Source organism: Monodelphis domestica, chromosome 2 (genome assembly GCF_027887165.1).
Source record: "Monodelphis domestica isolate mMonDom1 chromosome 2, mMonDom1.pri, whole genome shotgun sequence".
Classification (NCBI taxonomy): Eukaryota; Metazoa; Chordata; class Mammalia; order Didelphimorphia; family Didelphidae; genus Monodelphis; species Monodelphis domestica.
In genome coordinates, this window is record NC_077228.1 from 504,408,484 (window position 1) to 504,433,651 (window position 25,168).

A 25,168-nucleotide genomic window follows, 5' to 3' on the forward strand; every position below is an offset into this window, starting at 1 on the left:
AAAAGCTTTTGTACAAACAAAACCAATGTAACTAAAATCAGAAGGGGAGCAATAAATTGGGAAATAATCTTCATAACAAAAACAGCTGACAAAGGTTTAATTACTCAAATTTACAAAGAGCTAAATCAATTGTACCAGAAACCAAGCTATTCCCCAATTGATAAATGGGCCAGGGACATGAACTGGCAATTTTCAGTCAAAGAAATCAAAGCCATTAATAAGTACATGAAAAAGTGTTCCAAATCTCTGATAATTGGACAGAGAGAACATAATGGATTTCTCCACTGGTGTCAATGCAATGTCCCTGAACAATCTGCAGGGATCTATGAGAAAAAACATTATCCACAAGCAGAGGACAAACTGTGGGAGTAAAAACTCGGAGGAAAAGCAACTGCTTGACTACAGGGGCCGAGGGGATATGATTGGGGATGTGGACTGGGAATGAACATCCTAGTGCAAATACCAACAACATGGAAATGGGTTAGATCAAGGACACATGCAATACCCAGTGGAATTGGGCTAAGGCTATGGGGGGAGGGGGCCTGAGGGGAGGGAGGAAAAAATTGATTTTTATATCCAATGAATGTTTGAAATTGACCAAATGAAAATAACGTATATTTAAAAAATATTTAAAAATGCATGTTAATTGAAATGGTAAAAACATTTTAATTTAAAAATTTGAAGGAGGCAAATAGGTGGCTCAGTGGATTGAGGGTCAGATCTGGAGAGGGAGGTCCTGGGTTCAAATGTTAACTCAAAAAACTTGTTAGCTTTGTGACTCTGGGCAAGTGGCTAAATCCGCACTGCCTATCCCTTACCGCTCTTCAATACATGGTACTGACTGAAATTGCTGACAAAAAAAATTCCCTTCAAAATAGACGCTCGTTAATTAAAAAATAAAACTTTAAAATTCTTTTAATTGTAGCAAATGAAAATGTAAAAAAGCTTAAGTAAAAAAAAAAACTGTTTGCAGATTGATTGGTCCGCGTGTTCAATTGGACTTTTAAATTTTGCCTCTAGTTAAGCACGCCTTTCCTTCCTTCTTTTGCGCCTGCGCGTAGGGTCCCACAAGTCCCGCCCCATCCCAGCGGTCCGCCCCTGTGCCTGCGAACTTCCGCCAACTGTAGCGATAGAAACAACTGCGGAGCGACTACAGAGCCGGCTGCGGAGGCCGGGGAAATGGTAGACCACGTGCTCGTCCCACAGGTCGTAGGGCAAAGGCTAGAGAGCCCTTCCGGCTGAGGCTCTGCGCACGCGCAGGTGTCGGTGCCGGTTCCGCTTTGTCAGTCAACTTGAAGCTCAAACTATGGCGGAGGTCATCGAGCAGCATATCGAGGACCGGCTCCCGGAGCTGCTACAGCTGGAGCGGGTCGGGCTCTTCACGCGCAAAGAGATTAAGTGAGCTCGCCGCAGGGTTGGGGGTGTATCCCGGAGGGTGCGGCGATGCAGGTTGCGGACCACGTGCGGCGGGCCTACGTCACGTTCGCCCCTCGCGGCGGGAGATGGCGTGGGCCGCCCCCTGGCCTTACGTAGGCATCCTATCCTGCCTGGGCTGGGGGCCGTGGGCAACCTCTTGCCAGTTGCTGCACTAGGTGGCTGATGGGCTCTCTGGTGTACTGGCGCCCCATAGTGGCAGAGTCTGTAAATTGGCGCTGAGGCATAGAGCCCCTCCCTCTGTATAGGTGCAGAAGGCTTGGTGCCCACAGTCCTGGAGGGAGGGATAAACATGGTCCTGGTACCTTGGGGAAGCTGCCCAGTGTCGTCAGCATTATCAAAATCGGCAAGCATTTATTAAGCGCCAGATGTATGCAATGCATTGAGCCAAGATATAGGAATAAAGAGAAAGACAATAAATAGAAAGACGGACAAGGAATTTAAAACCTAAATGGAGAGCAAGTAGGCAGACAACCCAACAAATAAGATATAGATGGTAAATAAAGCATTATTATTATTATTTAAACCCTTACCTTCAGAAGAGTGATGAGGGCTAGGCAATAGGAGTTAAGTGACTTGTCCAGGGTCAAGCAGCTAGGAAGTGTCAGAGGTAATTTTTGAACCCAGGACCTCCTTTCTCTAGGCCTGGCTCTCAATCCACTGAGCCAACCTAGCTGCCCCCTAGATAAGGTATTATTAAAAGTTTAAATGCCAGGCATTGTGTTGAGCATTGGCAATTAATATAAAGACAAAAGCAGCCTCTGCCCTCAAGGAGTTTATAGTCTAATGGGAGATCATATGCAGAAAACCCTGTTCAAATGAGATATAGAAAGGATCAATAAAGCTTTAAATGTTTACTATAAATGCTAGACACTATGCTAAGGACTGGAATAGGTACCCGAAAAAGGCATACAACAGTCACTCCCTTCTGGGAATAAAGAAATTTTAACTGTTGCTGTTTGGTAGTTTAAAAATATTTTAAAATGTGGCTTTGAATTTTAAAAGGCCTAGCTATTTATGAACTTTATGGCTTTTAAACTGCTTTATTTCCCCAGGGCTGTCATTAGGAAGGCCTCAGCACTAGAACAGAAAGTACAAAGAAGAGCACTTTTTAAGGAAGACTTTATCAATTATATCCAGGTGAGTGGATTTTTTGATGATTACTCATATTTTTAAAACCTTACTTTCTGTCTTAGAGTCGATACTGAATATCTGTTTCCAAAGCAGAAGAGCACAATTAATGACTAGGCAATTGAAATTAAGTGACTTGCTCAGGGTCACACAGTGAGGAAGCATCTGAGACCAGATTTTTGAATCCAGGACCTCCCATCTCTAGGCCTGACACAGTCCACTGAACCACCCACCTGCCTCTTGATGTTTACTTCTTCCCTAAAATTTTATTCCTTTTTCAGTTAACTGAAGAAAGACTTGGCATTGATGCTACTTTTTTAGAATAGATTTTAAAATACTTAACCTGAAACATTTAGAAAATAAAAGGCAGCCAGGATGTGGTTTCACTGGAACAAGTCATGTTTCAAGAAGAGTTGATCAGAGGAATTAAGATTTAGTATTTTCAATAGTTATTTAATAAAATTCAGTCCTAGGCTTTCAATCCCAAAAGGGATGAACACCAGTCAAGTGGAACACATTCAGAGAAATGAAAGGATGAAAGATCTAGAAAGTATCATGAGAACCTATTGAGGGATCAGGAGATATATAGCTTCAGAAAGAAAAAAACTTAGTTTGGGCTGTTGGAATGAATGAGCTATGACTCTGGCATCAGAACATATGGATTCAAATCTTGTCTCAGATGCTTTGTAGGTCTGTGACCTTGAAAATCACTTCATGTCACTGAGCTTCAATTTCCTCTACTGTAAAATGAGGGGTTGGACTTCATGACTTTTGAGGGGCCCTTTCAGGTTCACATCTTTGATCCTGTTTTATTATGAGAATAATCTCAGGTCCTCAAGGGACTGTCAAATGAGAATATATGTATGTAAAGTGAAACTTTGCAAGCCTTAAAAAGCACTGTCTAATTGTTGGCTATTATTGTGTTGTCCTGTGGTAGAAGAGAGTCAGCCAATGGTTTTTAAAACTCTTTGTTGTGGTTGACCTAGGATAAATAGGTGGTGGTTACCTGAATCTTCATGACTCTCCTTTTCTCAACACCAGTGATCTCTCATGATAAAAGAGGCCTTTGGGGATGTGGCTTAGACCTCTGGGCCCAGTCAGGAATAGGTGGAGGAGGCAGGGATTGGGTGGGAGGTTTGTAATGAGTTGGGAAGCATGAGGTATTGCCCTCTGAACCTTCTGATTCTTAGTCATGGGTATTTAATCAGAACCAACTTCCTTGGCTTTGGAAGTACTGACTAATGGGACCAGTTGTACAGGGAGCCTACTGATTGTATTAGATTCAATTCTGTAAACATTTATCATCAGATGTAGATTTCGAAAGACTTTTCTGAGAATTATTAGTCAGAAGTCCTTGATTGCCATAGGCCTTGATTTTTATGCCTTCTAGACCTTGTCTATAGCTTTTAGCTCTCTAGTTATAGTTAGTTTCACCTCTTTTTGTTTTGGAAAATCGAATTTCTACTATTATTCCTCTTTTCTTTGTGTGTGTTCTGACTGCCATGTTATTTCTTCCCTGTAGTATGAAATCAATCTTCTGGAACTGATCAAGAAAAGAAGAGCAGTAAGTGAATGCATTTCTCGACTTTTGGGGGGAAAACCTCAACAAAACATAGCATATGGTTAAGGCAATTTGCCCTTAGCCAGCTAGAACTTGGGAGGGGCAGGCAGCTAGCATTGGTATGCTTCCTGAGTATTCAGGAGGCATCAATTAATATTCAGTTTTTAGTGCTTTTAGTCTACAAATACCACAAGAGTTTTTAAACCCATATATTCTGGCTTAGAATCAATATGAGTATTGGTTTGGAGGCAAGAGTGGTAAGGGCTGGGCAATTTGATTTGCCCAGGATCACACAGCTGGGAAGTTTCAGAGGCCAGCTGTGAACCCAAGTCCTCCCGGATCGAGACCTGGCACACTATCCACTGAGTCACCCTGAGGCTCCTATAGGAGTAATGGTAATGATTTATACCCCCACCTCCAATGGGTCCATGAAAATATTTCTCTTGTCCTTGAAGTGTTTGCAGTTTTTAGTCAAGGTAGATTTGAGTGAGGCCAAGGTGGCCTCTAGTGAGCCAAGACAGCTGGTAGCAGGCAGCCTTTTTTTGGGCATTTTTCTAGTTACAGACATAAAGGTATACTAACTGGGCCACATATAAACAGATCCATCCTATTACATTTGGTTCCGTTTGCTTGACAGTTGTTAATAGGAAATAATCTGTTCATAAAGTGTTGCCTCTGTCTGGTGGGATAGGTCTGGACTTCTAGAGAGATCAATCTATTTTTTAAACTCCGCAAATGGCCATTTCTAATTCTATTCATTTAATCCAACAAATATTAAAAGCCTACTATGTTCAAGGTACTATGCTACAGGTTGGGGACACAGAAGACACAAAGAAAGTAGACCCTGCCTGAAATCAGCTTACATATGGGGACAAGTTGGGAGGGAGCATATATAAGTACAGTACAAAGAAAATGGAGGAGGGAGCAAAAACTACAAGTGTGTGTGTGTGTACATGTATATGTGTATATATGTAGATGAGTGCACACAGAAATGTATGTGCGTTGGGAATAAAACAGTTTCCCAAAGAAAGTACCCACTGAGCTGAACCTTTAAGGAAACCTTGAACTCTGAAAGGCAGAGATGAGGAGGGGCAGGAGGGAGGGAGAGAAGGCATTCCCATCCCAGAAAAGGGCTCTTCCAGGAGAGGGACATGAAAATACCTCATTTAGGAATTAGCTAAGAATGTAATTTGTTTGCAATGCCAAGTTTCTTGAAAGGTGACTTCAGAATAAGGATAAAAAGTTAGGTGGGAGCCTTCATGACAGGCTTAGGAGTTTGTGTTTTACTGTAGAAAAGGATATGGAGGAAGGAGTTCTGAAGCTAGATCTATGAAACATTTTTGTTTTTAATATTTTGACAAGTGTATTGCAATAGAATTGGTTTCCTTTATTGTTCTATGTATTTTATTTTTTGCACTTAAAAACATGCTGAGAAAGGGGTCCATGTACTTCCCCAGATTGCCCAAGGGTCCATGCTATCCAAAAAAATTGAGATTGGCAGATCTAGAGACCCTGGAGGGAGATTTTGATTAGGGAAGTGATGTGGTTGGACCTGTGCCTAATTAGAGGAGGTTCTTAATCATAGCAGTTGAAGTAGAGGAAGGCCTAAACTGCACAGGAGGAAAGGAGGTGGTGCTGAGGGTAAGCATAAAGAAGGGAATGAGTTAGAAAAATTTGGTAGTGGCAAAGCAGGTGTTTGGGCTGACAGTGGGGCTATGGGGTCTATACTGGACATTGAGGCTTTGCTTTTTGGTCCTTAGCGCACCAGATACATCTTTAAGAAGGATGAGATCGAGTTTTCAATTGTGCACAGAATACAGAACCTCTTCCGTCGAGCTACATCAAAGTGGAAGGTCAGCAGGTTTGGGGCTCTGTGGATGGTGGGAGGTATCACCTGCATGTAAAGTCAAGGACTGAATTTTAAAAAGCCATCCAAGAGCATAAGAATTTGCACAAAGCTGCCTGGTAGATTTTACTCCATAGGACTCTACTTGGGGTGATTTTTGCCATACCCAGACACATTTTTGTTGTTTTGTAATAAAAGATTGACTATATTTTATTATGTTTTTTTAGTTTATCATCCACTGAGTTGGGAAAGGGGAGGAAGAATGAGTAGGGAGCAGGGAGAGGGTGAAGGTAGACCTAGACTTCTATCTAGATTTTTAAAAGTGGAACAGTGAACAGCTTTGGTTGGTTAGGCCCCTTCCAGCCTAGATATATGCAAAATATGTCTAAAATAAATGTCAACTAATTTTGGTGGGTAGGAGGCAGCATTCTCTCAGAGCTGATCTTTTTTACAGAGAGGGGAAAGGATTTACTCAAGAGTCTTGCCAGAGCTTGTTAGGGGCAGAGGCAGGATTGAAACTCAAACTCAGGTCATCTGACTCCAAATTTAGAACTTTTTCTACTGTTCTTTGTTACCATCTGTCATTGTACCTCCCCTAGATTGAAATGAAGTTTATGAAGGGGATGGGGCAATCTTTCTGTCTCTTTTTTAACTTTTGTTTTGAGGATTGAATTACTGCTTAGAGGTATGAGAAAGATATATTTGGAAATGAAGGTGATTTAAAAGATCAAGGTTTAAAAATTTGTTCTGACTATATAAAATACTAATAAAGATTGTCATTTCTGTTATGTATTTTCCATAGGAAGATATTCAGCTCTGGATTTCTCATATAGCTTTTTGTAAGAAATGGGTAAGTATGATGGAATTTACTTTCTTCTCTCTCCCTCCTTCCCCTGTATTTCCTTGGCTCTCTTTTTTTTAGATAATGTCTTCCTACCCCCTGGCCATATATATGATTGCAGAGCCTCATTATTTTCACTGTGGGTGGGAAGAAATTCCCATCACTTAGTTCAGGTAGTGTAAAGCATGTCTTATAAGCAGAACTCAGTATGCTGGGTGAGCTACAGCAGACACAGGCCCTGCCCCTAGAGCCTGGGCAAATCCTGGCCAAACAGCTCTCTCTGGGATATGGCATTTAGTAATGTTTCATAGCCTATCTTACTGACTATGGGACTCTGGAGTTGATGGAGCACTTTCCTCCAGTGGCCTTATGAGGTATGTCAAGGAAGTTCATTCCCTTCCCCTCCTGAGTAGCTTGACCTGTCCATCAAAAATAGTTGTGCCAGGTTCGCATCCCTGTATGTGCTGTACGTCAATAAAAGTTAAGGCTTTGGGCTTGAGGAGAGGGAGAAGCAAGAAGAGAAGGAAGAAGAAAGAAGTTGGAACAGAGCAAGCAGATGAGAGAGAAGGAGGAAGAGACTTGCAGCCTAGGCAACACATGGTCAGGTTACTTAAAGGAATAATTGTCTACCCTTTCTAATAAACTTTATAAAATATATATCTGGGTAGAAATATTATTTCAATTCTTACAGAGGTAGGTGGTAAGAAGTATAATTATCCCCATTTTACAAAAGAGGAAGCTTCCATGCAGAGAGAAAAGTGACTTGCCCAACAGTGTCTGGCCGTTTAGTCTTCTGACCATGTTGCTATGCTTTCCCCTGCCTCATACATTAAAAGGTAGACACAATTTGTGATTAGACTTAAAGAAGAGAAAAATGCCTATCTTCTGCCATCTTAAATTGGACCCTAATTCTTTTTGAGTCATAAAAATCTCTCTTTTAAAAATATAAATCAGTGGTTTTACCTTGGGGTTTGTGAACTTGGGTTTTAAAAATAATTTGATCACTATATTTCAATATCATTGGCTCTCTTTTTAATTCTGTGCATTTAAAAACATGACTCTAAGAAGAGGTCTCTACATTTCCCCAAACTGTTGCCAGAGGAATTCATGGTGCAAAAATGGTCAAGAACCACTCTTACAAGCGAAGGCCTGGAAACTCAAATGTAGCTTTCATTTGCTCTAGGAAGATTGGAACATAGGGAACAATCTGACTCCATTTCAGACCCCAACTTTCTTTGTGACCTTGGGGAAGTCATTTATCCTCTCAACCCCCTCTGTAAAATGAAAGGAATAATAGCCCATATCCCTTTTTTTGTTTTTGTTGTTAAAACCCTAACCTTCCATCTTAGACTTAATACTGTGTATTTGTTCCAAGTGGTATGGGCTAGGCAATGGGAGTTACGTGATTTACCCAGGGTCACCTAGCCTGGAAATATCTGAGGCCATATTTGGATTTAGGACCTCCCATCTACAGGCCTCACTCTCAATCTTTAGCCATCTAGCTGCTTGCCAACTAGCCCTTCCAACTCTTAGAGTTGTTTAGAGGAGGAGAGGAGATAATATGACCTATCCTAAAAACCTTAGTGGAGTTTTAAAGCTTTGATAGCTTTAAAGCATGACTTAACACTTTGACGACATTCTGTATGTGTAAAGGGCTTTGTAAATGGCAGTTATTATTTATGGCATTGTTTCTATTTACATTGTCAATGGAATTGGAGTGTTTAGAAATCATCTTGGTTAAAATTTATGTGTGGTTTCTTGGGAATCTTGACCTCCTGATGTCCAGCAGAAGAAAATTGATCTGGAGCCTCATTGTGAGCATCTCCAATGTCAAGGGGCCGGAGTAAATGGTGTGGCCAATCAGAGAAAGATGGGTGGGGTGTGGATAGTGATAATTCTTTGCACTTAAAGCAGAATTGTTTTTCTCTTTCAGAATAACAAAACTCAAATTAGTAAGATATTCTCTTCCTTGTTGGCCATTCATCCAAACAAACCAGGTATGGTGGATCAGGGCTCTTTTTATGTGTTGGTTTGTAAAGACTTAGCTATTTGAAATATACATTTAGAAGTGACTCCTGGCTAGAGGGCATGATGGATCTCTGTGGCCCAGCAACAATAGGAAGGAAGGAGGTTCACCCAGCCTGCCTGGATCACCTCCAAAGACCTTACTTTAACAGATGTAGATGAGTGTAAGTGGCTGGATTTTGAAGGAATCCATGTTTCTCCTTGAGAAAGTAGGATTTAAGGAGCAGGGAAAACGACTGACCTAGATTTTAAAGGACAGCATTTTGTCCTTTACAAATAAATTAAAAACAATTTATTTATTTATTTTCCAACTTGCTGGTTGAGTTATTTAGTATTGAACTCTGCTATTACGGCTATGAGGGATAAAAAGATTTAATGGATTTCTTGCTGTGGATGGGGGGATGCTATTGACTGTCAGTGGTGGAAGATGGTTTGCTTTTTCCCCCTCAACTGGATAGCATTGTGGATCATGGCAGCCAAATGGGAGATGGAGGATTGCCTCTCTTCAGAAAGTGCCAGGCATCTCTTTCTTCGGGCACTGCGTTTTCACCCAGAGTCTCCCAAACTTTTTCAAGAAGTGAGTATGCTTCAACTTGGGATCTGGTAATGGTAAAGCCCCTGTGCTTATTTAATGGTGCCTGTTAATAGGTGAGTTGTATTACTCTGGATATAGCCACACCTTAAAAGTGCAGCCTCTTCTAAAGGGAAAAAAGCCCAAGGCGTAGCAGGACACTATATGAGATTACAAAGGAAGCCCACTGATCAAAATATCTTATAAAAAACAAAACCAAGTTCCTGGACCCTAGGTTAAAGACTTCTTTATACTACACCCAGTGAGGTTGTAAAAAACAAAAAAGATCTCAGTAGAGCCCTGGCATTGGGGCTGAATTGGTTCCTGCTGTGCTGTTTGTTCCTTAGGTGGGTGCTGACCTCAGGCCAGGTTAGAGATGGGAGCCTTCTTGCTGTACAGCTTGAGCCCAGCCCCCTAGGAGGAAAGTGAGCATGGTGGTCAGTCATCCTTTCTTCTTACTTCTCCCTCCCTGGTCTCTTCCTGCTCCTTTCCTCCTTCCTTCTTGAGCTGTTTCCTTTTTGCCTTTTCTCCTTCTTTTCCTCTTTCCTCTTCTTGGGACAATACCATGCTTTGCTTATGATTCCCTCCTTGGGGTCCATAGGATGTGGTTGGCCAGTCCCTCTCTGGATAAATGAATGTCAGTGTTTACAGGGGAATTTCTCCCATGTTGGGGTATTAGGCCAACTAGAGCAGGAATTCAGGCTGTCTTAGACACTGAGCATGTATATAATCCAGGCAGCAGGGCTCAGTTTATCAATGACTTTTCTTCATTTTTTTCCTTTTCTTTTTAAAAAACCCTTAATTTCTGTCTTAGAATCAATCAATGATTCTTATTATTAACACACCTGTTAGTTACAAACTTAATTCTGAATGAAATCATATCATCAAATACACTTATGAAATATGGAAGAACTGTTGCACTAAACCCATAGCACTTAAAGCAGAACAAACAAAGAAAAAATCCTGAGCATTTGTACTTTGGCCCTTTCTAGGCCTTTCTGAAGGTCTACATCCACCTTTATTTTCTTTATGCTGTTGAAAAACAGTATTTCTCTAGGAAATTAGCAGTCATGTTAAGCTGTAGTATTATCTTGAAAACCAAGGTGCAGAAGACAAATGTAAATATTTTGTTTGAAATAATGTGTAATTTTAACCATATGATTGTCATTAATAATATAATAATTGGCCAAAGATTGCAGAGCACTTTACGTACCTCCTTTCATCTGATCCTTACACACCTTGTGAGGTAGGTTGTTTCATGGCTATCGCCCCACTTTTTAGATGACTGAGTCTAAGAGTAAGTGACTTCCAGGGACACACTACTGATAGGTAGGCCAAATCAGGTTCAGTACTTGGTTCAGGTTCAGCAGCTTCTAGGAAACTTGTTGCTTTGATTCTTTGTTTACCCATATGACACCTGGGCTGTCATGTAGGTGCTAGTTTTGCTTGGTTTTCGGGGTGGGGGAAGTGTTTTTTCTCCTCAAAGTTATTTCTCATTCCCATCTTTAGTATTTTAGGATGGAGCTAATGAATGCTGAGAAACAGAGGAAAGAGAAACAGGAATTTGAACGAGCCAAAATAGATTTGGTAAGATCTTTAACTTGGGCAACTGGGTGGGGCCTTTGTCAGAAATGTCTGTGGAAGTCCATGTGGTGGTTGCAGGGGCCCCTGTTCATTGATGTACCTGCCCTGCTTGTCCTTATAAAACTAAGATTGTTAATTTACTTGGAAAGTGACAGATATGGAAGAGAGTCCTCCACAAATTTGGTTTTAGTAACAGCTGTGACAGGAAAACCTATAGGTGCTTCACCAAAAGGTACTCATTGAAGTGGTCTGAAAAGGGGACGAGGGATTCCATGTGGGTGTGAGGCAGAGCTGATTGGAAAATAGAACTAGGAGAAAGGTGAAATTTTTTAGGTGAAACTTTTGAGATTTTTTACAAAGGGCCAAACAAAAAATAAAATCACTGGGTAAAGAATGACTAAAGTTCCCTAAAACTTGTTTTAATTTCCTTTTATTTTTAAAGAATTGAAGGGTTGATATGATGTGGATTAAAACATACTCTGCCAATCCTTCACTGTTTCTTTTCCCCTGTCCTCATAATGAGCAGATCAGAGACAGAAATAATTTTATTTTATTTTTATTTTTGTTAAACACTTTTCTAAGACAGAAGTGCAGTAAAAGAGCTAGGCAGTCAGGGTTAAGTCACTTGCCCAGGGTCACATAGCTGGGAAACATCTAAGTTCAGATTTGAATCCAGGTCCTCCTGACTCGGGGCCTGGCATACTATCTACTGTGCTACCTAGCTGCCATGATAGGAATCATTTTAAAGAGGAGTTTTAGGGACTGTTTAGTTTAGTCTTCTTTTATAGCTGAGGAAACAGACCAAGAACTTTGCTCTTCCAAGCCAGCTGTTGCAACTCTGTTTTTTCTGCTGTGTTTTGCTACCTCTCAAGCAGTTTGTGTTTGTAACACTCTCTAGGATGAGTTGGATTATCCAGAGGAAATTCTGAATGGTGGTTTGGCCCGAATTATTTATAAAGAAGCTGTGAGTAAAATCAAAGGTATGCCTCCTACTGTAGTGGGGAGCGGGGATCCCTTGGTAGGAATCACACACAGGCTAGGTGGAAGCAGGCCAAGAGCCAGGGTCTGTCCTGAGATGAGATTATCCTTGGAAAATGCCTGGTTTCATTGGCACCTACTTACACATTCAACTGGTATTTAGCTAGTGCCTGGTGCCTAGTATTGTGCCAGGCAAAGCAAGGGAGATTTGGATGAAGTTTGGGCCTGATGTGGGATGCCACTAAAGGACTGAAGATACAGATAAGTTGAAAGTCAACAGGAAATCAAAGCCCAGCACAGAAAGGCCATTCCTTGCTCTGTAGACTTACTGACATCAATTCTTCCTCTGTTATCTTTATTTTTAGGGGCTGAATTTCATCTCTCATTACTTTCAATTGCAAAATTATTTATTTTTGCACAAGATCTTCAGAAAGAGATTTATGATCAGTAAGTTAAGGGAGGAGGTGGGGAAATGCCATTACCCGACATCTAACAAAGCAAGTTTAAGCTAGGGAGAACTTGAGGAAGGGAAAGCAAGTGTTATCCTCATCTTCATCCTCATCCTCAGCATTTAGAAAGAGCTTGAAGGTCTGCAGGCTCAAGCAGTGCTTCTCCTAACTTGTTTCATTCGTTGCTCACAGTCATACTTCAGGGTAGGCACTGTTCTCTCCGTTTTACATGCAAAGTAGTGGAGGCACAGAGAGGTTAAATGGCTTGTCCAGAGTCACAAAGCTAGAAAGAATCCAAGGCAGCATTCCTGCTCTGGTCTCCCTGACTCCAAGTGCTCCACCCAGGAACACCAGAGTTCAGATTTACTATAGCCACTGAATCACCTAAAGGCCGTGACTACCACCATGTAGAATGGACAGGCAGCAACCAAACAAGCGGGGCTGAGTGCTGGGAAAATGGAATGACCAAGTGTGACTGCAGAGGGCGGTTGGGGAAGGCCCTGCCCTGCCTTCCTAGTCAGCTTGGACCCTCTGATGCTCTAGACACTGCCACCCTGGCCTGCAGTGCTGGGGCTGTTCTAAGACACAAGTGGGGGAGGGTGGTGTTAGGCCTGGAGTGGATGTAAGAACACAAGATAATCATGAAGATGGGGGAGATGAGCAGCTGCTTGGGAGAGGCCACCTGCCATTGGGAGAGGTGCTCCAGCCGGGCAGCATGGTTCCAGGGCAGTGATTGACAGGCATGTGGAGGGGTAGCAGTGCCCTGTGTACTGCTCCTGCCACATTGGGCAGTGGACAGCCTTTACAGAGGAGGAAACTGAGGCACAGAGGTTCTGCTTTCCCTAAGTTACATAGCTGTAAGGGCCAGAACTGGGATTGAAGCCCAGGGCTTTCAATTCTAGTGTGTAGTGGATAGAGCACTTGGCTTGTAGTCAGGAAGTGAAAATATGCTAGCTGTGTGACCCTGGACAAATCATTTCACACCTTTCTGTCTCAGATTCTTCAACAGTAAAATGGGGACATTTGTGAGCATCAAATGAGATAATACTTGTAAAGTGCTTAGCATAATACTTGGCACATAGTAGGTGCCACATAAATGCTTATTCTCTTCTCTCCCCTCCCTTTTCCTGCTCCGGTCCATTGACATTAAATCAGGGGTCCCTGAACTACAGCCTTTGGGTCACATGTGGCCCCCTGAGGCCATGTATCCGACCCCCACCGCACTTCCAGAATGGGCACCTCCTTTCATTGATGGTCGGTTAGAGGAGCACTGTTTGTGGTGGTGCCACCAAGCGTGGCCTTGCTCATGTGTAGTACTACTTCTGGTGACATAATACTTGGCATGGTGCTTTGTTCTGAGAATGAGGCGCCTTGCAAAGTGCAAAGGATTATGTGGTTGCACAATGGAAAATGTCAGCATAGTGAGCGGCTATCTGGGGGAGGGGATTCCGCACTGTGTATATACTGCATGAGGTATAAGGTTAGGGTTAGGTCTGGCCCTCCAATGGTCTGAGGGATAGTGAACTGACCCCCTGTGTAAAAAAGTTTGGGGACCCCTGCATTAAAGGAGCCCAAATGGACAACATTGCTTGAAATTTTCAGGGAATCTTTAATTGAATTTGTTTTTCAATTAGTTGTTGAAACAATTTTTGATGATTTGTGACATTTTGCATTTTGCCCCCCCCCCCCCCCCCCATTACCCCCTTCCCATGCTGAATAATCTGATATTGGTTAGATCAGTGCTTTCATGCAATATGTTTCCATATTCCCCATTTATAGTGATGGGTTTGAAGTTATTAAAAGGTCAGCTGGAGCCTTGTGCCATTGTTTCCTTCTCAGTGGAGTTCAACTTCTTAGGCCAGGCCAATCAGGAGAAAGCTGTCTGTGTGTTCCAGCCTGCAGGTTCTGCATGGAGGGGACCCTCTCACCTGGGATTTTGTAGCCCGGCGAGAGCTGGAGCTTGATTCCCAGCTTCCTGAAGCATCCACACAAGGGAAAGTTATGAAGGCCACAGAGGTGGCCCGGAGGGAGGAGCGCTCATGTGCTGTCTACGAGGAGGCCATTGACTCTCTGGCTACAGGTTTGTTCTGGCCCCAGTGAAGAAATAAACCCTGGGCTCTATGCTTGAAATGGGTTTGAGCTCCCATGGTGAGTGGTGCCAACCCTGCCCTCCACCAGAAGATTTAAGGGGTAGCTCTTATGTGGAGGCATAAGCTGTGGGAGTCTGAGGACCCAAGTGTGAATCCTGCGCTGCCACTTGCATCCTGCCTGGGTCATCTTGGCCAAGTCACTTCTCCCTAAATGGGCCTTAGCTTCCCCATCTATAAAGTGAGTGTGTTGGACTGGATACTCTTGGAACTTTGGCTTCAGATTTGTCATTCTGTGACTATGATGTCTACAAACCTTATGATTTTCCATTTCTCTCAATGACTAGCACTGTGCAGGACATTTTTTTTTTGTCTAGACCAGGCAGGCTCTGGCCTGTCTATCTCTTGGTTGTACAACTTACAAGGTAAGGATGGGTTTTAAATTTGTAATCACCCATCCCTGACCTAGACACCTAGGAATCTCATTTAAAAAAAAGCCAACCCAAAAAACCTTACCTTCTGTCTTAGTATTTTAAGACGGAAGAGCAGTAAGGGCTAGGCATTAGAGGTTAAGTGACTTGTCCAGGGACACAGAGCTAGGACATGTCTGAGATCAGATTTGAACCCAAGTCCTTCCTACTCCAGAGCTGGCACTCTATCCATTGTACTACCTAACTTCATCCTGTGAATCTCTTTTGCCAAGTCAGACCTTCAAATTCTCAATTCAGACCTGCAGACCAGTGACTCCTAGGAAACTTAGAGCCTTAGGGAGTTGTCCGAGTCACTGAGATTAGGTGACCTGCCTAGGGTCCAACCACCGTTATGTCAAGGCAGGGCCTGACCCCAGGTCTAAACTCTCATAGTACATATGTTAGGAGGAGTAATTAATTCAACAAAAATAATAAAATGCATATAATACAGCAAGGGATAAACTTTTCTATAAAACACGACATTTAACAAACTAGAACCAAATGAATTAGCAAGCAGCAAACAAGTAAAGAAAACCTTTATATTCTGGGTTCTTTTCCAGACCTGCTTCTTTCTCTTTTCTAGCTTAATCCTCTCTCTTCTGTTCTCCTTTCTCTCCATCCAGACTATTCTCAATGATTTTTGTATAGTTACTGAAATTTTGTTCCTAGAGTAACGTTGATAGTAGTACAGGTATCTCTTCCACATTGTGACCTTCCCCATTGTGGTTTCGATATATTGCAGGTTGCCATAAGAAATTAAATGGAAATTTTGGGGGAGTTTTGCAGAAGCTGCAGATGAAAGGCAAAGACCAGCAAATGATATAGAAGAGTGTTTAGAAATGCATTCTTTACCCAAAATTTACAATAGGTACTATAAACACCCTATAAAAGAAAAAGAAAAATTCTTCTCTTGTATGAAGGGAGGGCCAAAAAATTTTATTCAGATTTTCCAGATCTCAGGGGTATTGTGCCCCATAGGCCACAATGTGGAAGCAATAACTATAATTGTAGTAGGTTTGCTTGAGAATGTAAGAGGGAGGAATTATGGGTAGAGTTCTCCTTTTTGCCATAGTTATTTTATTTTAGAATATGTTTTAAAAGACCTTTCATTTATCCTTCCTTTTTGATAATGTTCTAAGATATATATTGAGTAGAATTTCTTACCCTTATGGTATTTCTTCGTCCCTGGCTCTGCAAAATCACTGGGATTCCTTGTTTTCCTTTCGAGAAACCTGGGGTAATAAACTACTTTTTCAATAACTACAGTGCACCACATAGAGAGGGGTAACTTAAATTCTCCTCTGCCAAGAAGTAATGGTGGAACTAGGTGGTTCATTGGATAGAGAAGCAGGCCTGTAGATGGAGGTTCTGGGTTCAAATCTGGCCTCTGACATTGCCTAACTGTGAGATCCTGGGCAAGTCACTTAACCTCCTTTGCCTAGTCCTTCCTGCCTTGGAACAGATAGTATTGATTCTAAGATAGAAACTAAGGGTTTCAAAACAAAACAGAACTCCAAATATAGTTATCATCAATGTGTGATCTTTCTGTCTTTATAGAGGCCATGTGGAAGTGTTACATCACCTTTTGCTTGGAGCGATTTAATAGGAAAACAAATAGCAAGGAGCTAAAAGAGAAGGTAAGACTTAAGTCATATCACTTGGTTGGACCCACCTATTGATACCCAGGGAAAACCAACCACCTCTCTGAAAATGGGCAGCTCATTTCATAATCCTGTTTTCAGAGCCTTGTTGCCTTAAATAAGATGTGATTTTCTGCAGACCAACAAAATTTTAAAACCATTGTCATTTGGGTCAGATTGTACACATTAAATCCATCTTTCTTTTCTGTCCTCTCCCATTAAGGAAAAATAAAGGAAAATAAAACCCTTGTAACCAAGATATACAGTCAAATAAAATGTTTGTATTTTGGTGATGTTCAAACAGTATGCCCCATTCCTCTGTGTCAGAAGGTGGGTTTGGATGTTTCATGAATCTAAGGCTTTCAAAGTTGTTTGTTTTCACAATGTTATTTTACCGGTTATTCTCCTGGTTTTGCTTATTTCCCTTTGCTTGTATAAATCTTCCTGGTTTTTCTGAAACCATCCCCTTCACCATTTCTTACAGGATAATAATAATTTTGTGACATTACCAGAACATGAGAGGAGCCCTTGGTTTTGGGTCTTTGTGCCACAAATATAGCAACTATAGATATGCTTATATACATATGTTCTTTTCCTCTCTTTGACTTCTTAGGGGTAAATGCCTTAGTAGTGGTGTTGCTTGGGTCAAGGTCTGCACATTAATGAAGGATATTGGTGTTAGGGGCACAGTTCCAAATTGGCTTCCACAATGGCTTTGTCACTTACTTCCCTGGGTAAATCCTACAGCTTTTCTAGACCTCATTTTTCTCCTTGAATCTAGGGTTAGGGTTATGAAGGCATTGGCAGAAGGTCTCTAAGACCCCTTGAAGTGCTGGCCCTGGGCCTTCCCTCCAGTGATCGATCCTGTGATAGCCTGTCATAGTCTCTGCCTCTTCCCCACCAAATCATGGGGTCATCTTTGGCTTTTACTTCCCTAGTTCCAGGATCCTACCACATTTCTAGGCTATTTTTCATGCCTTGCCAACACAGGTGTCCATCCCCCTGCTTTCCAGCTCTTTTTTTACATGTCTCTTCCTGTTAGGATGTAGATGCCCCAAGGGCCGGCAGAATTGTTTTTCTTGTTTTTATTTTTATTTCCAGCTTTTAGCAAAGTGCCTGGCACGTAATGAGGTCTTAATAGATGTCTGTCTATAACCATATATCTTTCTATCTATCTATCTATCTCTCTGTTTATCTACCTGCCCATCCAGCCATTTATCTGTCTGTCCATCCATCCAACTATGTTATATTCCCCCTCTGTTTCCACTGCAGTTTCACCACTGGGGAGCAGTAGCTTCCCTTTCTGCATTGTTAGGAATATTGCCAAACCGCTCCTATTCAAGTTTTCAGGCTCTTTGACGAGTTCTGTGGAAAGGACTCTGAACCCTTCCTTTGTGATTTCAGAGGCAAGAGAGGGTGGTGGCAGTATTCCAGAGGGCCCATGAAGCCAGACTGCTGTCTGAAGACCTGTACCAGCCGTGGGTAAGGAAGTGGGTAACAGTGTTGTCTTTGGCAGCCACTTGAATGAATTGTGCTCCACTCCAGCCCTCTGTGGATGCTTTCTTGCTAAACAGAAGTGGTGCTGAGCTCTTGAGGGTTCTGGGGGGAGGTGCAGACAAGCTCCTCGGCTCCTGCCAGGCTGTGCCTTGTGCTGGGCCTGGTGAAGAACCAGACAGCTGTAACCCCGGGACTTGTGTTCATAAGAGACTCCTCGCCAGCTGTATCACAGGATGGTAACGATTTTGCCCACAACACTTGTTACTTTGAAAAAAATTTTCTTTCATTTTTTTTCCCATTTACAAAGATTTCTTTTGTCTTCCTCCTTTTGTAACAGTTATGCAGTCAAGCAAACACATTCTCTCTGGCCACAGCCGGGAGTATGTCTCCTGTCTCTCAAGTCCCTCAGCTCCCCCAGGAGATGGGCAGCCAGGCTTCAGCCTTGGTCCTCTGGGGTCCTAGTTGGACATGGCATCAGTCAGGGGTCTTAACTCTTCAGTACTTTGTCTTTCACAGTGTGATTTTTCTGGTTTTCTTCTTCCCTTTGCTCTTCCTCAGTTCATACAAGTCTTAGCAGGCTTTTCTGAACTCATCCCTTTTATCGTTTCCTCCAGCACAGTTGTATTCCAGTGCATACATATGCCATCGTTTATTTATCCATTCCCCAAAAGGTGGAAACTCCCCTAGTTTTCATTCCTCTGCCACTACAAAAGAGGGTTGCTGTGAATACTCTTGTGTGCTTGGGTCTCTTTCCTCATTTTGTGATCTCTTGTGGGGGGAATCAAGGCCTAGGGGGATGACAACACTTCTCAAAGACCAGCTCCTGAGGTCCTGTGACAGAGGTCTGCTTACACACCCTCTGTGGGGTCATCCTAATTTATTGATATATTGCTTCATATTTCTTTTGAAGCAATGGTATGTGAACAGTATTAACAAGACATTCAGGGAAGCTAGGGGGTTCAATGGATAGAGAGCCAGGCCTAGACAGTAGGTTTTGGGTTCAAATGTGGCCTCAGATAGTTCCTAGCTATGTGACCCTGGACATGTCACTTAATACTCATTGTCTAGCCCTTACCGCTCTTTTGCTTTGGAACTGATCTAAGCCAGTAAGGTTTAAAAAACAAAAACAAGACGTTGATAGGGTTTACCTTGGTTGGAGTAGATGTGTATATTAGAATCATAATTGACCCTCCTGGCATTGGAAGAGATCTGGGTAGCAGGAGCCTTTGAAGTCATCTCAGCTGCCCTTGAGTTTTATAGCTGAGGAGTCTTGGACCCAGAGATATAGAGGGATTCCCCCAAGGACCTGCAGTTAGCAGCTCAGTTGGATTGGAGCCCATGTCCTTTGAGTCCTGACCAAGCAGTCTATCTGCACAGCCTTGCCAGATCTTAGGTCCCTCTACATTTGCCAGCTGCTTTACTTAAACATCTTCTTGTTGGAGCTTCACTGCAGCCCTGGATGGGAGGTGGGCGGGAACAGTGCTGTAGGTATCACACCTCTTTTCTACTAGATCCCTGTCTGGGGTTGTGCCCCTGGGTTTTCTTGACTCCTAAATTCAGCACTGCGATTACTCCACGAGGCAGCTTCTCAGGCTTATCTTTTTTTTTTCTTTTTGAGGAGGAAAGGATGGATCCATGGTTCTAGTCCAGCCTATTCTTCAACAAATCAGTTATCCAAGCCTAAATTATCATGACTCTCTGTCTCCTGTTCCTTTCTCATGGTCTCTTTCCTTTTTTTGGGTTATGTTTATTCCCCTCCCACAAAGAATAGACCAGAGCTGAAAGAAGGAGGCCCTCCCATCTGACTGTTCTGGCTCTTCTGGAGACTTTGATCTCCTTCCCTTATCCATGGCCATAGAGTAGCTGACTGATTACACCTCTTTTCTGTTCTGTAGTTTGACTTGTTAATGGGCCTGGGCCTCACTGAGGTGGCTCTGGGAGTGGCCCTGGGCATGACAGACTGCTGTGGAGACTCCATCACAATGTGGCAACTACAGCTACAGCTGCTGATCAGATTGGAGAACAGCGAGGTCCACAAGCGTTTTGAGGAAGCCTTTCAGCATCTGAAAGCCAAGGTCTGGGAGTCTTGGCTGCTTTCAGCCCGAGAGGTCATAGGGCAGTGTCCCCTGACAGGCACCCAGCTGGTTGAGCTGGTTTCTGTCTGGGCAGTGACCTGGTATCCACAGGGGGCAGATGGGTGGAGGTTTCCCTAAAGCTGTCTCTTCCTGAGAAAACCAGCCATCACCTTGGGGGCGGGATCACATACTTTTCCTCCAGTTCAGGGACTATTCTGTTAGTTTTTGCCTGAGACACAGGGGGTTACTCATGGGTGGTCCCAGAGTGCCTGTAATTTGGAGCTTACAGGCATGAGCTCTTTCTCAGTTTGTGTTTTGTTTGCAGGATTGTTTGCCGTTGTGGAGTTTGTGGGTGGAGTGGAGTGAAAGTGCCCACAGTGAAGAAGACACTGAAGCCCTCTTTCAGGTGTGGGCCCATGTGGGGGAAGTCAGTAGTGGATGGTTGAGCTTTAGGCATCCAACTTGCTATTTCTTCTCTTCTTTTGCTTTTTTTTGCATTTGTAATAAACTTAGTAATCCTCAATGGAGACTAAAAACAAGGCAGGGTGTGAGAAGGAAGAGCCTTGGCTGGCTCCAGGTTCTAATCCCATCTCTGATACATATCTCCCTGTTTTCATTCTCCTGTGCCATCTGAGGTCTCCTTAAGCTCAAAAGGTATGATCCTCGAATCAATGATTATTTTTAAACCCTTGTCTTCCATTTTAGGATCACTACTATGTATTGGTTCCAAGGCAGAAGAGCAGTAAGGGCTAGGCAATGGGGGTTAAGTAACTTGCTTAGGTTCACAAAGCTAGCAAGTATCTGAAGTCAGATTTGAACTCAGGACCTCCTGCTGCCAGACCTGGCTTTCTGAGCCAACTAGCTGTTCCAACAAATGATTTTTTTCATTCAGGCAGTCATTGGCAAATAGGCTGTTTCTATGGCTGCCAGTTTAGTCTCTTTGTAGTCTGAATCCTCTAGCTCTCTAGTGGGTTAGCTTTGGGGTGACATTTTGGTGCATTCTCCTTATGTAGATTGTGTATGGTTTCTTTCACATGGCAGAAATCTCTCCTTGCTACTGTCCCTGCTGACTCTGTTATCATGAAAGAGAAATACTTGGATTGGGCTTATCGGACTGGCGGCCACAAGAAGGCAAAAAAAGTCTTTATCAGGTAGACTGCCCCTACAGATGCCCTGCTTTGGCCTTCTCCTCATAGCTGAACTCTGCAATACTCTTTCATGTCTGCTTTCAGAAAAAGTGGTTTGTGACCTTTTGGGCCCCATTATACAATATGTAGTAGGGATGCACTGGAGCCCTGGTGTCTGCAGGCAGATGCAATAGGCTTCTAACTGACAGTTAATGAGAGACTTGGCATTTCATAACATTTTGCTAAATAAAACCAAAACAGCAAGTCTATGTCTAGAATGAGGGATTTTTAAGTTGATTCTTGAAATTGAGACATGAGGGATACCAGAAAGAATGGGGATGGAATGGGAAATAGGGTGAGGACAAAGAGGAAGTCATTGCAAATTGAAAACCCTGGTGATCAGTTGCTGGTTGTCAGGCCTGAGCCCCTGAGCTGGTCCATCAGGTCTGGTTCACTGCTGCTTGTTGTGTGGGCTTTCCTTGCTATAGGCCATGTTCTTCCACAGTGATGACACATAGAAGAAATAAGCATGTTTCTTTTCTCTAGTTTGCATGAAAACCGCCCATTTTCTGTTCAGTTCTTTAGAAGGATGATTCAGATCGAAAAGGAGCAGGTATGTGAATGGGGCCCTTTGATCACACTGCCTCCCTGCCTCCTAGTTATTTTGAGAGTGCTCCAGCTCCGTGCCTGGGTTGGGGGTGGGGGACGATAAGAAAGAGACTTGGCTAAAGCTTGTCTAGGAAGTCCCTTGGCTCTGTCTTTCTGCAGTGTAGACCAAAGAAAAGAGAAGAGAAGAATCAGAAACTAGAACACATAGGAGGAAAACAAGGGAGTTTGAGCCTGGCTGAAAGTTCAGACTTCACTTGTCCATAAATTAAATAGCCTCCTCCATTTGCATTGTAGAAATTTCTCTGGTGAATCTCAAATGCAATTTAAAAAATCCCCTTATCCTTCCATCCTAGAGTACATATACAGTATTGTATATAGGTTCTAAGACAGAATCTAAGACTTTGATAAGGGCTAGACATTAAGGAATAAGTGACTTACCCAGGGTCACATAGCTAGGAAGTGTCTGAAGCCAGATTTGAACCCAGGATTTTGTGTCTCAAGGCTAATTGAATTTCCATGTAAAAGCACCAAAATGATGGAATACTATTGTGCTCAAAAGAATAGTGAACTGGAGGAATTCCATGTGAACTGGAAAGACCTCCAGGAATTGATGCAGAGTGAGAGGAGCAGAACCAGGAGAACATTAAAGACAGAGACTGATATACTGTGACACAATCGAATGTGCCACATTCTCTCTACTAGCAGCAATGCAATGATCCAGGACAATTTTGAGGGACTTATAAGGAAGAACACTATCCACATCCAGAGGAAGAACTGTGGGAGCAGAAACACAGAAGAAAAACACCTGCTTGATCACATGGGTTGATGGGGATATGATTAGGGATATAGACTCTAAAGGATCATCCTAGTGCAATTATCAATAATGTGGAAATAGGGCTTGATCAATGACATGTAAAAACCAGTGGAATTGCATGTCCGCTACAGGAGGGTGGAGGAGAGGAGGGAAAAATATGAATCATATAACTATGGAAAAATATTCTTAAATAAAAATTTTCAATTCAAAATAAAATAAAAGTTCCAAAAGATACTAGGATCACCATGCTAGGAAAGCAGACTTTCCCTACCTACATATAGAAAACAGCCCCAGAGCAGAGATAGGCACCAGAGAAGGACAGGCTTCTGTTATATGAAGGCATAGGTAATATATATCAGTTTCTTTTTTTTAATCTCAACATTTTATTTTTTTTAAACATTTTTCCATGTTTCATTTTCTTTCCCTCCCCCCTTCCAGAGCCAAGAAGCAATTCCACTGGGTTGTACAAATGTCACTTGATACCTATTTCCATATTATTCATTTTTGCTTGTATCAACTTCTCTTGAGAATATGAGAAGGAAATGAATCTGAGATGGAATAGTTTGGATTTAGAGTAGCTAAAAGAGCTGAATTAGGCCCTTGGAGAAGGGTTGCTCTGTATCCTGAGGTCTTCTCTTTGCTTCTTTTGTTAGGAAACCTGCAAAATGTTGAACTTGAGAGAATACTATGAGAGAGCCTTGCGGGAGTTTGGTTCTGTGAATTCTGGTAAGGAGTCTTTTCTTCACTGGAAGTGTGTATGTGGTGGTGGGTACATGTGGGTAGGACTTTCCTGTAAACACATTTTTGGAATCTGGGCCTCTGGGACCTTATCTTTGGAGAGGGGTGGAGTCATTCTTAATCTACCTGTGTCCTGAGCCCCTTGGACTGTCTGTCTGGTGAAGCCTTCAGCTCTTTCTTGGTGTCACATTTATAAAATGCCTAAAATACATTGGATTTCAAAGGAAACCAGTTGTAATGCTGTGCAGTGAATCAGAACATACTTATATGAGAAAGAAGGATTCTGGCCTAGAGCATCATTTTGGGGGAGTTGATAAAAACTCTTTTGGCCTCCAGAACTCTTGGGGCCAAAGGTTTGCTTAGTGCTGGGACAGCAGGCCAGAGGTACATGCACTTATGTAACTGATTTTTCTTCTTTGAAGACCTTTGGCTGGATTACATCAAGGAAGAATTGAGCCACCCTTTTGGCAAACCAGAGAACTGTGGGCAAATCCACTGGAGAGCCATGAAGATGCTGCAAGGGGAGCTGGTGGAGGAGTTTGTGGCCAAGTACAGCCTACTCCAGATTGGCCAGCTGTAGGAGGAGCTGCACAGCCAAACTCATGAACTCTTTTTATAAATCCTTTTGGTAGAATCTATTTTTTGTACAGATGTTTATCTTTGGTTCCTAATAAATACTGAACTCTGCTGGCTCACTCCTGATCTGGAGGCTCACTTGATCTGTGTTTCCCATTTGTATCTTCAATCTGGAGCAGAGAATTAGTGAAATGCTGTTGTCTGTCCAGAGCAAAAGCAAACCTCTTCTGCCCCACAGACTTCCAGAACTGATAAAATTGTAATATCATTCTTCTTCCCTTCCAGATTTAGGTCAGGGGTCATTGGGAGCTGAGGGAATAAATTTTGTTCTCGTTTCCTCAGTCCTGACCTTTCTGCATTTTGTTTGTTTCTGTTTTGAAAAACAAGAAAATTAATTTTCTGAAAAGCCCCTACGATGTATTTGAGCTTGTGTAGTTTGCTGGAGGAAGGAGGGAAAGGCATATTTGTCTGTCCTATCTTTGGAAAACACTTAGGAGATCATGAAATATTATAGGTCTAGAGGAAGGCATGATTTTGGGGCAGGCGATCCTCATACTTTAGGAAACTTCAGTTTAGCAAATATTACCCATTTATGTTATATATGGCCATAAGCCAATGAAATACCCATCCCTGAAGTATCAAGATTAGGAGTTACTTGAAGAGCAGCAGAGGAATGCTTTGTGGCCATAATAAGAGTATGGCTTCTTACCAAGGGCAGATTGTATACAAAAGAATGTTGCAAAACATTTCAGAGATCTAGGCATGGAAAAAATGATTGAGGTTTGGAACTAGGCCTAAGGGAGGTGAACCTGAAGTTTGCAGCCTGGGAAAATGGTGGTGTTAAGGATGTTTAACCTGAAGAAGAGAAGACTTGTATGGGTAGTGGGGTGAAACAACAACCTCCAAGTATCTGGAGGGCTGTCATGTAGGATAGGGATTGGACTTCTTTTGCCTGTCCCCAGAGGGCAGAACTAATCAATAATGTTAGGAATTTACAGAAGGTAGATTTTTTACTTTTGGAGAGAATTTTTTTTTTAAAGCCCTTACCTTCCGTCTTGGAGTCAATACTGTGTATTGGCTCCAAGGCAGAACAGTGGTAAGGGCTAGGCAATGGG

The 25,168-nt window shown here is 42.5% G+C and overlaps 1 protein-coding gene across 1 annotated transcript; it reads left to right on the forward strand.

Moving 5' to 3' along the window:
• The first annotated feature begins 1,099 nt into the window (after positions 1-1,099).
• UTP6 (UTP6 small subunit processome component) lies at positions 1,100-24,172 on the forward strand. The gene is made up of 19 exons (XM_001374850.4): positions 1,100-1,398; positions 2,490-2,574; positions 4,088-4,129; positions 5,887-5,979; positions 6,775-6,822; positions 8,747-8,810; positions 9,297-9,415; positions 10,919-10,996; positions 11,892-11,973; positions 12,337-12,418; positions 14,316-14,500; positions 16,535-16,614; positions 18,022-18,099; positions 20,010-20,189; positions 20,515-20,595; positions 21,231-21,340; positions 21,863-21,929; positions 23,393-23,465; positions 23,900-24,172. Exons 1-19 carry the CDS (start codon positions 1,307-1,309, stop codon positions 24,055-24,057), a joined length of 1,797 nt encoding a protein of 598 aa, XP_001374887.2. The 5' UTR covers positions 1,100-1,306; the 3' UTR covers positions 24,058-24,172.
• The last annotated feature ends 996 nt before the right edge of the window (positions 24,173-25,168 follow it).

Excerpts from the sequence above, each read along its gene's own strand:
- UTP6 (XM_001374850.4), top strand. The coding sequence starts at position 1,307 with ATGGCGGAGGTCATCGAGCAGCATATCGAGGACCGGCTCCCGGAGCTG. Across the intron at positions 2,575-4,087 it reads ACTTTATCAATTATATCCAG|TATGAAATCAATCTTCTGGA; the intron begins GTGAGTGGATTT and ends TCTTCCCTGTAG. Across the intron at positions 20,596-21,230 it reads ACACTGAAGCCCTCTTTCAG|AAATCTCTCCTTGCTACTGT; the intron begins GTGTGGGCCCAT and ends TTCACATGGCAG.